We start from the raw sequence: 16,059 nt of genomic DNA, 5'->3' as shown, positions 1-16,059 counted from the left end.
CTTCAATGAAAAGTCCCAGAACAGAATGCCTTATTGTTCCAAATGGTAAGAGGGTTTAGACGAGGGCCCCTCTAGGCAGGGCCAGTTCCTCTCTGCTCTGCAAGTGTCTCAGTGGGGCCACCCATAGATGCTTTGCGGGGGAATGGGACATTTCCTTAAAGCACCGCGATTAGAATTGATTGACGGTGCAGGATCATCCCCGTCATCTTTTCACATTTACTTGAAATTTCTTCAAGTGCTCTTTGCTCTAGCAGTGACACTTCTCTCTTACTGAGAAATCCTTGCCGTTTGTTTTTATTATTTCAGTGCACTGTAGAGGATGTTGAAGTTCTACAACTTTCTCATCAGTAAATGTCCTACCTATATATGTGATAAGCTGTTGGACAGTAAGTTTAGATGGGAAGCTACCTCGGGTTTCTTCTTTCATTTCTCCATTTCCGCCACAAAGAGACCAAGCAAGATGCCCATCAGATTTCTCTGATGGATGAGGCTGGTATCAGATACATTCCCCAGCCATGGCAGAAAGCATCAGTGTTGTTTTGGCCGCAACGTCTGGGCCACCTGTATACACCTGCGTGGCTTATCTTTTCACAGTCTCTGCCCTCATCCCCAGGAACTTCTGTTCAAAATGAGATGCCCAGAGTTTCTTGTCTGCAATTACACTCCTGAATTCTAAGCGTGACTGTAATAAAAAGAAAAGCTGACAGGATTCCACCCGCCCCCCAAGATTAAGTTTTCCTGGAAAACCCTTGAGGATCAGACGCATTCTCCCCTATGTTCTGATTGGTCAGGAATCCTAACCCTGCCCCCGTGTCTGTCCCTTCAGGAGGTGATCAGATCTAACGAGAACTCCCGGGTCCCAGCTGGGCTGGGGGCTGGGGGCATCAAGCCTGTGTTTGAATCCGATTTACTGGGAGCCTCAGGCAGGTGACCTTCCTCTGCACCACGGGTCTTTATTAGGTAAAGGGTCGACAGCAGGACTAACGTCTGCCTCCTGGTTGCTGTGAGAATCGAACGGATCGTGTGTAACTTAACTACCTGACCTCCCATCACTCCTCCTCCTTTCTCTTCCCTCAACAGAATTTTAAACCCAGCAGTACTGCATAGCTTTTAAACTCAGACACGGCCTATCGGATTTCCTCCATGCATCCTTCCTCCCTGGTCCTCCCCAAATCCTTTTTTGTCTTCTCCATCTCCCAAGAAACCTTTTCTGGCCACTCTCCACCCCCGTGTACCCCCACCTGCATGCTCCCCTCCTCTGAGCCACTCTGGAACCCTGGCATGCTTCTATTACAACATTTGTCAGCCTAGCTTGTAATTTGTTTATAGTTCTGGCTGTGTCTTTCCTTGAGAGCAGGATTTTGTCTTATTTATCTTTGTGTCTTCCGTACCCAATACGCTGCCCAGACTTTTCTTTTTTCTATTTGCCTCTTAGATAAATCCTCTAGTCGAAATAGTGATTTGCTTATAACGTGTTAGGCAGGTCTTTAAAGTTACGTTATATACATTAGAGTGGCCAGTTAACATGTTTCATATATTTTGAACTGATGAGGAATTTTCAAGGCAGACGAAGAAGAGAGGGGTTGGGTCATTTTTAGGAGACTCGTGGTTATTCTTTGGTTCTGTAGACTTGACAGGGAATTAATTATCGAAAAAAGCATCTCTCCAGAACTTGGGCTTGCTATTTCACCTCAAGCATAAATTCACAAGTTACTATCCAGAGACCTTTGCAAGGTTCTCTCCTCTGGTATTGTTCGGTACCAGTGGTAATCGGGTTTTCTTTTCTCACCCTGAAACATTTACCCAGTTTGAGAAGGTTTTAGAACTAAGCAGTTCTTTGAAAAACCTTGTAAGAGTTTTTATTTTTCAAAAAAAACTTTCTGATAATTTCTTGGTTACTTAGCACTCCAGTTGCATTTTTCATCATGCTGCTGCTTTCCATGCCTTTCTGTACGGGAGAGCCCTTTCAACTGTCCTCTGTTGACTTTCCCCTATTAACAGCCCAATTGTGTAATTTTTACTAGGTCAGCAGGAGATTTGCCAAAGCGCTACAGAATCTAGCCCTGTGTTTATTCTAGGTTATGGAGTGACTTTTGAATCCGTACTTATTTATTCTGCGTACTAGAATCACACACAGGAATTTCTGCTTAACTCTCCTTGACCTTTTATGTTACTGTGCTTGCACACCCCACAGGCTACTCCAGAGGCTATTTGGAATGTGCCTATGAAAAACCTCGGGGGACGTGTTTGAATTTTTATTTTGTGTTTTAAAGGTGACATTTGGATATACTCGATCCACTTTATATATAAATTTTCTAAGTGTAAAATCAGGGCTACGTGAACTCTTAGAAATGTTCTAAGAGGAAAATGTTTCTTTTTATCTGAACGTAAAACATTTCAAGCATATTCTCTGTTCTGCTTTGTCAGTTTGGTTTAGTTTAGTTCCTGTGTTTGTACCCTATGGGCTCATGGAATTATTAGAGATGGAAAGGAATGATGGGGGCCTCTATTCTAGTCAAATGGTCTCTTAATAAAGGACGAGAAGCAAAGTGATGAGAAACTCCAGCATCTATTTCAGGCTTAAACACCTCAGTTAGGAAAGTGAAAGAAAGATTTTGTTTAAAGCTTCTTTATTTTCAAAGCAGTCCTCTGACTGGGAGGAAATGTATTAGTGACCTCTACATTTTTTTTTTTTCTCCCAGGCGGCTGTAGTAGTGGTATTCAATTTTGCTATGGTTCTGCTGATTTTTCCTGCAATTCTCAGCATGGATTTGTATCGACGTGAGGACAGGAGATTGGATATTTTCTGCTGTTTTACAAGGTACATTTTCTGGCCCCTGTGGCCTTTATTTGTTGGGAGCAGAGTGGTAATGTTTAGAGAAATTTTCAGTCTGTGAACTTAGAAGGAAGCGTAGTCAACAGTGTGCTGAACGCAGGGCAGATAATGGACAGAGGATGCTTCCTCTGGGGGACATCGGAGTCACTGGGGTTCTCGCCTCCCTCAACTGAACATTCTTACAGCCCCGAGGCTGTGATACACATGATCATTGTTTACCACACACCCGTATCGCTGACTGTTGGGAATGCGTTGTATCTCTATGGATTAGGGCAGAACGAAGGTTGAAAACCACCATCTGGAAAACATATCACCCTTTGGGTGGTTTGGTTTGGGTTTTTTTTTTTAAAGGAATTATGCATTAAGAGGTTCATCAGCGTGTCACTTGATTTCTGTCAGCCAAATTCAGGATCAACCATCCATTTGGCCTCCTTCGATTGACTCACGTCTGTGTCCGAATAGATAAACCGGATGGTGTTTGTGGAGTTCAGTGCTATGTTTGGCTCCTAAATCAGAGCGGTGTAAAGTGAATAATGTCAGTCATTGGCAGAAATGAAAGCACCATTTCCCTGTTTCGGTATACCATTCCAACGTATTTCCCCCTCTTTCAGCCCCTGTGTCAGCAGAGTGATTCAGGTTGAACCCCAGGCCTACACAGAGACTCACAGTAACACCCGCTACAGCCCCCCGCCCCCCTACAGCAGCCACAGCTTCGCCCACGAAACCCAGATCACCATGCAGTCCACGGTGCAGCTGCGCACAGAGTACGACCCACACACGCACGTGTACTACACCACTGCCGAGCCGCGCTCCGAGATCTCCGTGCAGCCCGTCACCGTGGCCCAGGACACGCTCAGCTGCCAGAGCCCCGAGAGCACCAGCTCCACGAGGGACCTGCTCTCCCAGTTCTCTGACTCTAGCCTCCACTGCCTTGAGCCCCCCTGCAGCAGGTGGACACTCTCATCTTTTGCCGAGAAGCACTATGCCCCTTTCCTCTTGAAACCAAAAGCCAAGGTAATTACCAAAACAGAAGACTCCTACTGTCTGCAAAAAATAACAGAGCAGGCGCCTTTGGAATTCATCAGATTGCTTCCTCGGATGTGGTGTATTTCAGGCCTCCTAAGGAGTCAGTCCATTTAGAGCTCGAGGCCATTTTAATGAGCTCATCTTCTACAGGAGTGCATCTCTGTGTGGCAAATGTTTCTTTCCATTTACAGCAACTCCTTGCATTTTAAAGATTTTATTCTAAATGAGCTTGTTTAAAAAATGCGATTACCGGGCTTCCCTGGTGGCGCAGTGGTTGAGAGTCCGCCTACCGATGCAGGGGACACGGGTTCTTGCCCCAGTCCGGGAAGATCCCACGTGCCGCGCAGCGGCTGGGCCCGTGAGCCATGGCCGCTGGGCCTGCGCGTCCGGAGCCTGTGCTCCGCAACGGGAGAGGCCACAGCAGTGAGAGGGCTGTGTACCGCCCAAAAAAAAAAATTACCATGATTTTATGTTTTTTCCTCTGGGAGAACGACCCCTACACTGTACATCCGGATAGTGTGATGGTAAGAGTGAGGTATAAACCAAACAGCTCATCTTTGTCAAGGGAGAGTCGGTTATGTTCCTCCGGGTCTGATCTCGGGCCCCTTATTCTGTTGCAGGTCGTGGTGATCTTCCTTTTCCTGGGCCTGCTGGGGGTCAGCCTTTATGGGACCACCCGAGTGCGTGATGGGCTGGACCTTACAGACATTGTGCCTCGGGAAACTAGAGAATATGACTTTATTGCTGCACAGTTCAAATACTTCTCTTTCTACAACATGTATATAGTCACTCAGAAGGCAGACTACCCCAATATCCAGCACTTACTTTACGACCTTCATAAGAGTTTCAGTAATGTGAAGTATGTCATGTTGGAAGAAAATAAACAGCTTCCCAAAATGTGGCTGCACTACTTCAGAGACTGGCTCCAAGGTAAGATGCTGCTGGAGGGCCCTTGTCCTTTGTAAACATTCACCATTTGGTCTTTGGTGTGTTCAGCTTCTACAAGTTCCCTTTGTTCACTTTATTAAAGTGTTAGATTATAATGTAACACTGACATGTTTCATTGACTTCTGATTGTTGCTGAAAATTCTTATATAGACTCTTTCTGGGGCAGCTCCCAAATCTGGTTTTTACCTATAAAACGATGCAAACAGTTCAAATGGCTGATTCAGGAACTTCTGTAAGAATTTATGAGTACACAGGATAAATGAACAGATGTTCTTAGAATCACTGAATACATCCCTATTCAGTCAGCAGTTAGGGGCAACTTTAGGCCTTCTTTCTCTCCAGTCGACTACTATTTCCTAGAAATGTTTCTAAGAGCAAGGTGAGAAGCTGAGAAAGGCATTTTAAAGCAGGAAATGGGAAAGTAGGTTATAAAATACGGAGCTGGATGCTTCTAGTACTCTTTTTTTTTTTTTTTTTTTTTTTTAATGGTGGCTAGTTTGGTGACCAAGTGAAATCCAAGTGTTAATGGAATTTCTAGGCTGACTCACTGCCAAATTGTAACTTACTACATCAGTCGTTTTGCATCATTGGTGAATATAATTTAAAATTCCGTATTTTGACCATCATTTGACTTAACGTATGGAGTAAGCTTAATCGCTTGATCGCATCTCATAGTGTATCATAAATAATCAATTTCTGCTTTAAAATGCCTTCTCAGCTTCTGACCTTGCCCTTAGAAACCTTTCTAGGAAATAGTAGTCGACTGGAGAGAAAGACAGCCTAAACTTGCTCCTAACTGCTGACTGAATATGAATGTATTCAGTGATTCTAAGAACATCTGTTCATTTATTCTGTGTTGACACATGCAAAGTAAAGTGGAGAATCAAGATAATTATCTACACAATTCAAGCAAAAATACTCTTACTGAAATACCCAAATAATTATGGCCCCAACATTTTTTGGCTTAAGTTATCCAAATGATTGTCTTAATTTCCCACTTAATTAGGCTTGTTTAAACACAGATTTAAGTGCCTTTTTTGGTCTTAAGTCAATACACTTGTATGTAAAGATTAAGCAGCCAGTTTCCCTGTGAGTTTGCATGAAATGGTAAACAACTTGAATTTGGTTGAAAATTCTTCAGTACGTTTCTGTCTTTGACTCGTGTTCCTAGAATTTTGTTCGTGCGTGTATTACCAGATTTGACCTCTTTTTCTGAGGAAGGCGAAGAGAACTACATAACATCAACATTATTTTTTAACATGCTCGTGAGATTAACTTGAATTTGTTCCCAGTCTTATTTTTTACAGTAGTTTGGGAAGCAGTGGTGTTTTTTTTTTGTTTTTTTTGTTTTTTTTTTTTCAGATGATGAATCAAAAGAAGACTAGAAAGTTGAGAGATTCCCTGCTTTTCATTTTTCCCCCTTTGGCCAAAGACATGCAAATAACTTGCCACAAATAACAAAGAGATCTGCAGAGCACTGCCAGTATCTGAGCAAAGAAGGGTTATCCTGGAATTGATTTCAGTGTCTTCGGCCATTCCTTTGAATGTTCAATATGGCATGTTAGGCGGAGCTTTGGAAGAGGGTAGAGGGGCATTGTCTCCAGGCAGTGCAGAGGGCTAACCTTTTTATAGCCTATTGTAAATTATCCCCATGCTTTCATCCCTTTAAAGACCTAAAGCAGTTGGACTTGGGAATCTTTTTAAGAGGTGCGTTTGAATCATGTTTTGATGGCTAAGTGAACAGCACCCACCTAGACCAAGTAAGATCCATTCATGCCCACTGGTCGGCGTCCCAGCCAGCCCTAGGCCTCTGCATCTGACTCTACCAAGGTCCGGGCAGAGCAGTGCACACGGGATGGCCAGATCCTGGGACCACCGGCTGCCTAGACATTTTTCAGGCCTGTTGAGTGGCTGATTTGGTCTTTGAACATTTCCTCTTAGGAAGTAGTTATCCTTGAGTCAGCTTTCCTTCAAAGCACTTTGTGTGGTTGCTAAGTGATGGGACCCTCATTAGTTTTTAATGGAATTGACCATTACAGACCACGTCATCCCATTGGTCTTCAGCAACATTCCAGTAGTTTGGCGGGGGGAGGGATTTACTCATAAAAATGTATAATGGTAATACAGAAATCATCTCAAATGTCACCTTTAAGCATACATGCAAATAAGGTGACCTTGGAGCTAAAAACCACACTGTACACATGGTATTTGTTTATATTTCACACTGAAATATGCAAATAAAATTTAGATTAGCATTTTCTTTTTAGCGTCCTGTATCAAAGAAAAATTGGCAGTTGAGATAATTAACTCAGAACTTCACACTGGAAAATAATTTCTAGTATAAAATACTTTAAATGAAAAAGTTCTAGCTAAAACTTTCATGTTTTGCCATAAAATAAGTGAAACGTCACAGTTCTTTCCTACAGTATGCATGTGTTGGAATGTGAAATATTTGGCCAAGGGAAGAAGCAAATCTTTGTTCCTTGTTTTGTGTCAAGACTGTATAGTGTGCGTGCACTTAGGCCAAACCATTGTTACTTGAGCCTTTTGATAATTAATCAGAAAATAATACACTAATTATGAAAGAACTTGACTTTTCTGTGAAGTCAGTGATTATTTCTCATTCATCGTGAAGCCCCCAGCAGAGTGAATGGCGAGTAGGGGGCCAGCAGCGTAGGTGATGAGTTGAGTGGAATTGCCAACAGGCAATTTGACTTCCCCAAATCAGATCTTTCTTTCCTTGTTTCACTCTAGGGTGTCCCCAGAGTCGTAGAGTATAAATATCTTAAAACCGCACTCAGATTTTTGGGGCCCCCTATTTGCCACCAGATGTCATTGGTGCCCACGTTAACTCTGCTATCAACAGATGTTTGTTTCCTGGGCACCATAGTGCATTCAGGGCGATTTAGAGCATTCGTGGTTCCAGCTGACTCTGGCACAGGCTGCCTGGGTTCAAAGCTTAGCTCCAGCACTTACCTGCTGGATGACTTTCCTCAAGTTACTTCACGTTCCCAAGCCTCATCTGTAAAGTGGGAACCATCGTACTAGTAGGTTATCTCATGAGGTCGTTTTAAGAATTAAACGAGGGGTAATCAATGTAAACTGCTTAGACAGCCCCACACTCACAGTAAGCGTGAGCTCTGCTCCTCAGGGTGGCAGGTCAAGAGGAAAGGGTTAAAGTGCCACACAGGCCACAAAGTGATGGAAATTCTATTATGGTGAGGAAAACAAAACAGGCCTCTTTTCTGGTAGGGGTTGTTTTTTTCTCTCCTGTTTATTTTTTTCAAAAACGGGAAAAAAGGCTTTAGGTAATCAAATAACATCTGTTCAGTACTGATGGTTGTATGCATGCCTCGCTATGAAAAACAGTCTGTGTGAGAGGGGAGCGCAGCCATCCCGGTGGTCTCCCCGCCCGGCCCCGCGGCCACTCCACGTTCCCCGAACAGGGCTGCCTTTCACCACCGAGCCCGAGGCCCTCATCCCCAAATTGTTCCTGTGAAAACAACGCCCATAGCACTGTCGGAAGGAAGGTTTAGTTGGGACAGAGAGAGAGAACGAGAGAGAGAAAGAGAGAGAGAGTCCTGTGTTCCCTTCTCCCCCCAACTTCAAACCCCAAGAGTTTAACCATTTTAAGCACGAACGGAACCAGTTCTGTGTGTTGCGGGGAACGGGGGCGTGTCGTGAGATGAAACAAACCCTCCTCCCTCCTTACTGGCCACGTCTAACCCGTGCACGTGCAGCTGGTTCAGAAGATGTGGCTTCCTGGGCTGCTGGGGCTTGGGAGCTCAACGTGGGAGGTGGTTTGGGGGAGCAGGGCGACGGAAGAGGGGGGGCGGTGTCAGAGGAGACTGTGCAAGCCAGCAATTGCTCAGACCCGAGGGCCGGGTCACCAGGGCCCTGTTTTCTCTTCCAACACGCTTATCTCTTTACAGCTGTAGCCAAACCGTCAGGTCTGTAATGATGGTTTTGATTACAGAAGCCAAGCGCAGCTGTGTGTGGTGGGCTGGTGGGCGCGCCCATCCCCCAAGCCCAGAAAGCTCTTTCCTTCCCCTCCTTGGCCTTGCGGTTTGTCATCTGTTCTCACAGAGCCCCCTTCTATTGGCCTGTGGCTTCCTGTTCTCAATATGATCCAAATTTACCCTGTGAGGTATTTCCCTGCACACACATGCACACAAGATCCCTCCTCCTCTCTCCTCCACAGCCCCTCTTGGAGGAAGGGTGGCAGAGAGGAAGAGAACAGTCCAGAGTGAATAGGTGTCGGCTGTGATCTTTACACAACCTGGCAGCCGATCCCACAGCTTGTATTAGCTCCACAAGTCGAACAGATGGAACAAATTGACAGAATCATGTTCACTCACCCAGGGCTGGAGAAGCAGCTGAGTTGCTGTTTGAAGTCGGGAGTTTGAATGTGTTTTTCCTGCTCTGAGTGGAATTTCTGGTTGTATCGAAGAACCCATGGCTTAGCACCTGATGTGGCACGAAACACTGAATGGGCCTGGCGTGTCTTTCTCACCCAGCCCTCTTGCTTTCTTTTGTCATGGGGGAGAAGAAGGGGAGTTAGGGGGGCTTTTTGAGGTAAAACATGTGTATGTGTTTCCTAGAAGTGAATACTCTGCCCTTCTGCCTTTGAGGCAGTGATTATCAGCAACTTGAAGTTCGTTCACGAAAAATCTAATAGTGTCACATGAAGTCAGATACAACTAGAATTCGGAGTGTCTGGGGTTGATGGCAAACGCTCCGCTGTCCTCAGAGCACCCTGTTAGGACCAGGATCATTCTGGGTAAGAGTTATAATGTATTACACACATTTGCCTTTTCTAGGACTTCAGGATGCATTTGACAGTGACTGGGAAACTGGGAAGATCATGCCAAACAATTACAAAAACGGATCAGATGATGGGGTCCTTGCCTACAAACTCCTGGTGCAAACCGGCAGCCGTGATAAGCCTATCGACATCAGCCAGGTACGCTCACTGCCTTACGCCGTGGGAGCTTCGGAGAGCGTCGTTGAGCAGGGGTTTGGGGCAACTGCCACTGAAGACTGCTTGACAGCATGCGATCCCAGCCTGTGCTCTCTGCAGATCCGAGGCCTCGGGGGCTGGAAGAATGAATATTGAGTTGGCTCTAATTCTCTTCATCCCACCAGCAGATCGGATGACTGCAGGCAACCCAGAGAGCCTCGCCTTGCTCATCTGTCAAGTGGGGACAAGTGTGTTACTTACCTTCAGAGCAATCGTCAGAAGAAAGTATAGTCGAGGCAGTGCAGACTCTTTCAGACGTTAGACATACTGTGTTGCATTGTTCTCTTTCGAATTCTTATGCTTGTTACCGTGTCAGTCTTGGTTTTATTCAAACTTGGAAAGGTGGGATCCATTGGGGAGCAGAATTTGAAAGAATGGAATTTGGCGTGGATGGATGGGTTAGGGAAGGATAGAAGGATAGGGAGATTTGTTGTGTTTGATTCCTTTGCATCGCTGTGGCCTAAGGGGCAGAGGAGGACAGACAGATTGCTCTCTCATCAGCGAGGCAGATGGAAATCCTTGGAATCTGAGTGGACTCACTGTTGTGCTTACCCCCTAAGTAAGAAGAGCTGTTTCTATCTGGTAATCATATTCTCCAGCTGCGTTTGCCTCTTGGCTGTGACACTTGGATTCCGGCATCTCCCTTTTGATTCCTTGGGCATGCTGGGGAGGGCGTTTGGACCCTTCGGATTTCAGATGAGTCCAGCCCCACTACTGGCTTCCCCTTGTAGTAGCTTACTTGCTTACTGACTTCAGGCAGAAAACCGTCATGCTAATGATCTTCCTAGCAGCTCTGTTTATTGTCTCCCCTTTTTTGCTGGCATTAAAGGTGACAGATTTACAAAGTACATTGTTCAGAGTTATTATGGAGTGTGAACTTGGTGCTTTATGGCCACAAGGGGCATGCTGTCTGGTTTGACAGGGCTGCGGGCAGAGGCGTCTGTCTGAGAGATAGCGGGGATGCCCGGGGGGCTGGGTTGGGTTTTAGGGACCAGGGACACTGTGGAACAAATGTGATGGGGCCAGGCCCCCGGACATCATTTCCTCTGCCTGGGAGGGAGAAGGGCGTGCTGTGTGCACGGAGGCCGTGAGCTGTACTATGTAATTCCAGAGACGGCTTGAAGACGTACGGTTGTTACATATCCTGTGGATTAATTGAATCCAGATCCCTAAAATTTAGTTCTCTCACTCTCCTCCACTTTCTTCCTTCACTCTTTCTCTATTAGCTTCTGTCATTGGTGTTTTCATTTTGTTAAAAAAGACCGAAAGCATTGGAACCGCTTCTCAATCTAAAGTAAACAGGAAGGAGTATATGCATACATACGTGTGTGTCTATGTATATCTGTCACCTGATGCTTTTCGCCTATGCAAGGCCCACAGACCCACTTTAGAGGGAGCATAGTATTTGGCATCCTCACAGGATGTGGCGTACTATGTGTGACCACCTCTCTCAGAATAAGGTTCCCAGAAAGACCAAGGCTGTGCGCCCGTCCCTTCCACTTTCTGGCGATGGGCATTTTTTGAATACACAGGTCGTAGGAGGCTAGTGTTAGCAAAATTTATACAGATGTTGTTTTATTTTTATAGCTCTCCTCCATTTACTGGGTGGCATTTCCTCTAGTGTTAACAGCAGAGGTTAACTGCACACAGACGTGTATGGGGATTCTTGCCAGCTTTTTTTCCCCCTTCCTCTCCTATAAATATGTTTCTTCAGATTGTTCATTCTCCGCCTTGGCAGCAGTCTTTTAGCATTCAGATTTAATTGGTTCAGTCCATTCCTGGGCCGTCTGCGGAAGTGTGTGTGTGTGTGTGTGTGTGTGTGTGTGTGTGTGTGTGTGTCTTATAAACATGCCGATTATTGCGTCCTCTGATACGTGCATTTTGAAAGAAAGCAAAGGTGTTCTGATGGGATTTTCTGTACTTGCAAAGAGTGGGCATTCTCTCCTTTGCCGCAAAGGAGCAAAGGCTGGTGCAGAGCTCCGCTCCAATTCTCTCTAGGCAGGAGTGTGTTTACCCCAAGCACCCCTCTGAAAGGCTTCTGTTCTGCCCATTTTGCAGCTCACTAAACGGCGCCTGGTGGATGCAGACGGCATCATAAATCCCAACGCTTTCTACATCTACCTGACCGCTTGGGTCAGCAATGACCCCGTGGCTTACGCCGCCTCCCAAGCCAACATCCGGCCTCACCGTCCTGAGTGGGTCCACGACAAAGCCGACTACATGCCAGAAACCAGGCTGAGAAGTAAGTAGCCTTCCATTGGGCCTGCAAGCTTATGGGGCTCCTTACATGCCACACCTCCAGGCTCAGTCACGGCCCTCATCCGTTGACACTACGCAGGGTTCAACAGTGTAAACAGAACAATATATTTCTTTTAGTTTAAAACTCTGGGAGACAGATGAGGATGTGTAATCGAATGCAACTCATGCTCTATCACACTGAGAAATAAGAGTCTGTAGTCTCCCTTCGTGCCTTTGACTCTAAAACGTCCACCAGGCCTCTCTCTTTAATGCCAGCTGTTCCATGTGAAAGTTGGGGACGCCTCCAGGTTGAGTGTTGTGTTACTGTTGCAGAGTTTTATCGCTGGGGATTATATGTTTATCTTAACTTTGTCAACTCTGGTGTTGAAGGGATTTTTGGCAAGTTGGGTCATTCCTATAAGCCACCAAGCACCTGTACTCTGTCAAAGCTGTTTAAACCGGAGCAGAAAAGTCTGTATACAACAGCGTCCTCTTCCTTTTACCTCTCAGCCCCGACTTTGAAAGGTGGTTCTGGATGGATTTAATTTGCATTTGTGTTAGAGATATTAGTAGCGTATACCTTGGGTACGAGGCCAAGGGAGGACGTGAGAAAGAAGACAGGTCCCTTTGCGAACATGGCTGGAGAGCAGGCGGGTTGTGCTTCCCTGTATCTAAACCTCAGAGCCTTGTGGCAAGCAGCCAAGGCTTGTCTTAATGAAAATTTATAGTTGAGATTATAATAGGGCAAATCATGTTTAGCAAGTCAACTGAATGACCCCAGAGGGTCTGGAACACACAACGGCAGCAACTAAATGCTTGTTGTGTAAGGATTTCTTCCCCTGCTGCTGAAGACTTAGCATTGCATTAAAAAAAGAAGCATGGAAGGTTTAAGTGTGTTAGATCACTAAAAGGATAAGAAAGTCAAGCATTTTTCTCAGTAAAGCATGACTTTCGAGTTATTTTGTTCTCATAAGTGATTGAGTAAAACAGTTTGAACTTAGTATTTTCACTTGTGTCAGTTGAACAAAAAAAAATGTTCCCACAATTGAATTCTTAAGTTGTTAAGACCCATTACAAAGAGTGACTGCTTCTAGAAGATTAAAATCTAAGGGTAAATCAGTACACAGATCACAGGCTCCTCCTCCACACACACACACACACACACACACACACACACCAAAATCAAAGGTTGATCATTGTTTAAAATTTCTTAAACCAAAGATTGAAACTGTAAAGACCTGAAGACCATCGTTGGTATTGTTTGTCCTTCATGTTGAAAGAGGTGCAGTACGTGGACTTTCTTGCCGAGTTCTTTCTCTTCTCATTGCAATGGTGGAGAATCCGGGGATGCACGTCTGGGATGGCTAACGGTGGGAGCTTGTTGCATTTCTTCCACCCTTGGATGGCGTCCGTTTGCCTTTCTCAGTATTGCCAGGAGCCCCTGATCCATGGGCCGTCTCCCTGTTGCCTTTCTCTCTCCAGTCCCAGCAGCAGAGCCCATCGAATACGCTCAGTTCCCTTTCTACCTCAACGGCTTGCGTGACACCTCAGACTTCGTTGAAGCAATTGAAAAAGTCAGAACGGTCTGCAACAACTACACAAGCCTGGGGCTCTCCAGCTACCCCAACGGCTACCCCTTCCTCTTCTGGGAGCAGTACATCGGCCTCCGCCACTGGCTCCTCCTGTCCATCAGTGTGGTGCTGGCCTGCACGTTCCTCGTGTGTGCTGTCTTCCTCCTGAACCCCTGGACGGCCGGGATCATTGTGAGTTTATTCTAAGGGTCTTTGTGGAAGTCACATTCCTTTCAGCATAGCTCTTTCTGCAGCCGGGAAGTGTTGTTTATGTCTGGGCCTCTGGAGGAGGGTATAGATTGCATCATCCATACTGTATTTATTCTACTGGAGGTGGTGAGGTTCATGGTTAGGTAGAGCCTTTAATGGCCTTAATCTTCTGTCCCCTCTCCTTTAAACTTTTTGTGTAAAGATAGGGGAGTTTTTGAGGCACACTTTCCATAATATAGAGCTGAGCATTTATTAAATACAAACACTCAAAGCATAACTGTTTTTTCAATTCAAGTGTCATTTTGTTACTACATCCCAGACCAAATGTAGAGAAGATTCTTCTAAATGGAGCAATAATTCGAGAAGTTAGGATGGTGGTATATGGTTAAATGGTTTTAGGGATGGTTTTGTGTGGTGTGTTTGTTTTAACTCTTGGGCAGAATTGATAAACGAGTACTACCAACCTGTTTTTTGCATTCTTTCTCCAAGTATAATACTCTCAGATTTTGAAACAAGTTTCGGGTAGAGTCTAATAAAATCATGGCAGTATTTAAATTCCATGAACTGTGGTATAGCCTTCAAAATGCCAGAATTATAAAAACAGAGACCAGGTCTTGTTTCTGTACAGTAAGTCTGTGCAACAGGTATGTTTAAAGGTAAATGTTTAGTCTATAGGAGTTTTCATGGTACTTAAGCAATTGATGTTATCCATCTTTCATTAGCTTATTAAAAGAAAGCAAAGGGAACTTTTATTGTACTTGTCTGTCCCCCCTTCACTGCCTGCTGACCCCCACCTCCTGAAGGAAAGATCGTTCTCTCCTTTTGTCTCTGTGTAGTTCATTGTTTTATTTGTATTTTCTCCTCTTTGGCGCAAAAAACTCCAAAGTCTGCCACACAGATTTTCTTTCCATCCCCCTAGAATTTTTTACAAGGCAGATGAAAGAAAGGCAAATAAAAGCTTTTCCTTGGATTTGACTGTTTGCTTTGTCCACCCCAGTAACTCCACATTTCTTCAAAGTGAAGGGGCTGTAACCTGACCCACATCAGCTGACCACACGTCCCCTTTCTCCCAAGTCATCCTCACTCAGTCCATGGACTCTCCAAGCAAAAGCAAAGCTACTTTTACGTAAAAGAACTCTTATTCACCCCGTCCGATCAGCTTTCTTAAGGATGGAGGGCAAGGCAACCAAAAACTCTAGTTGCAACTCAGTTATAAGTTGAAGGATGGTCTCTGATGGTTAAGATCAAAACAGAAGGAAACACCTTGTTTTAAACTGTATTGAATTTGTAGCCAGCAGTGAGTGCGTGTTTCTATAATTCCTTATCGATTGCGCTCGGGGAATAGTTTTGAAAAAACTTTTGCAACACCAAGAGTGTGTTTGTGCCCAGCCACTCATCCTGTGTGTCTTTTTCAAGGTGACAGTCTTGGCTTTGATGACGGTCGAGCTCTTTGGCATGATGGGCCTCATTGGAATCAAGCTGAGTGCCGTGCCTGTGGTCATCTTGATCGCTTCCGTCGGCATCGGGGTGGAGTTCACCGTTCACGTTGCTCTGGTATGGGAGACGTTTTTAGTGAAAGCTGTTCACTAAAAAGGCAACCTGTTTCCTCTAGCTCTTTTTAGTTTCCAAGTTGGGGAACCTTTTCATTTTCTCCAACATCAGGGAACACACCTGACACACATCACGGCAAAAAGGCTTCAGAGCACAGACATTCCCTGGGAGTGGCTGAAGTTCAGCCGGACTCCTTTCCCTCTGGGGGAAATCTAAGAAAAAGGGTGTCAAAGGTGAAAGCCAGGCCACGTCAGCAGTAGGCAGTGTCTTTGGTGTGTCCGAGTGGGCCAGGAAGGATTCTGCTCATTTGGTGTCGTCAATTGTGTCACCACGGGTCCTGAGCTTGTCTGCTGTTCCTAAGACAGATGGTGTATACGTGTGCGTGAATACATACAATTTTTAAAATCACAGTCATAAAGCAGGGATAAAATGAGACCACACTCACAGATTTGGTGGGGATGGCATAGTGGAGGGGGTGAGGTGAGTTGGCAGCTGAGGAAATACCCTGGGGCTGATGAACTAGCTCTCCCACCTGAGCCCACCCAGCTCCTTCGACCTCCCAGCTTCCAAATTCATGACAGCAGAAAGTAGGAGAACTAGCGTTGCTCTCAGCAGGAATCCCCCCCTCCCCCGGCTCTTTCTATGCACAGTCCTGTGAA

At 45.3% G+C, this 16,059-nt stretch overlaps 1 protein-coding gene across 3 annotated transcripts in view; it reads left to right on the top strand.

The window, feature by feature from the left end:
* The window catches only part of PTCH1 (patched 1), a 67,732-nt gene that overhangs the window by 39,449 nt on the left and 12,224 nt on the right, over nt 1–16,059 (top strand). For all 3 annotated transcript variants that reach the window (XR_004350494.1, XM_032635983.1, XM_032635985.1), the window contains 7 exons: nt 2,703–2,821; nt 3,448–3,850; nt 4,483–4,792; nt 9,631–9,773; nt 11,889–12,072; nt 13,551–13,831; nt 15,266–15,403. Coding sequence is in view for 2 of the 3 variants with exons in the window: in XM_032635983.1 (XP_032491874.1) it covers nt 2,703–2,821; nt 3,448–3,850; nt 4,483–4,792; nt 9,631–9,773; nt 11,889–12,072; nt 13,551–13,831; nt 15,266–15,403 (1,578 nt within the window). In the remaining variant the exon portion in view is untranslated. The remainder of the gene's footprint in view (nt 1–2,702; nt 2,822–3,447; nt 3,851–4,482; nt 4,793–9,630; nt 9,774–11,888; nt 12,073–13,550; nt 13,832–15,265; nt 15,404–16,059) is intronic.

The sequence above is a fragment of the Phocoena sinus genome, chromosome 6 (assembly GCF_008692025.1).
Source record: "Phocoena sinus isolate mPhoSin1 chromosome 6, mPhoSin1.pri, whole genome shotgun sequence".
Classification (NCBI taxonomy): Eukaryota; Metazoa; Chordata; class Mammalia; order Artiodactyla; family Phocoenidae; genus Phocoena; species Phocoena sinus.
The sequence above is the reverse complement of the archived record's forward strand: the minus strand, read 5'-3'. Positions and strand labels throughout refer to the sequence as shown.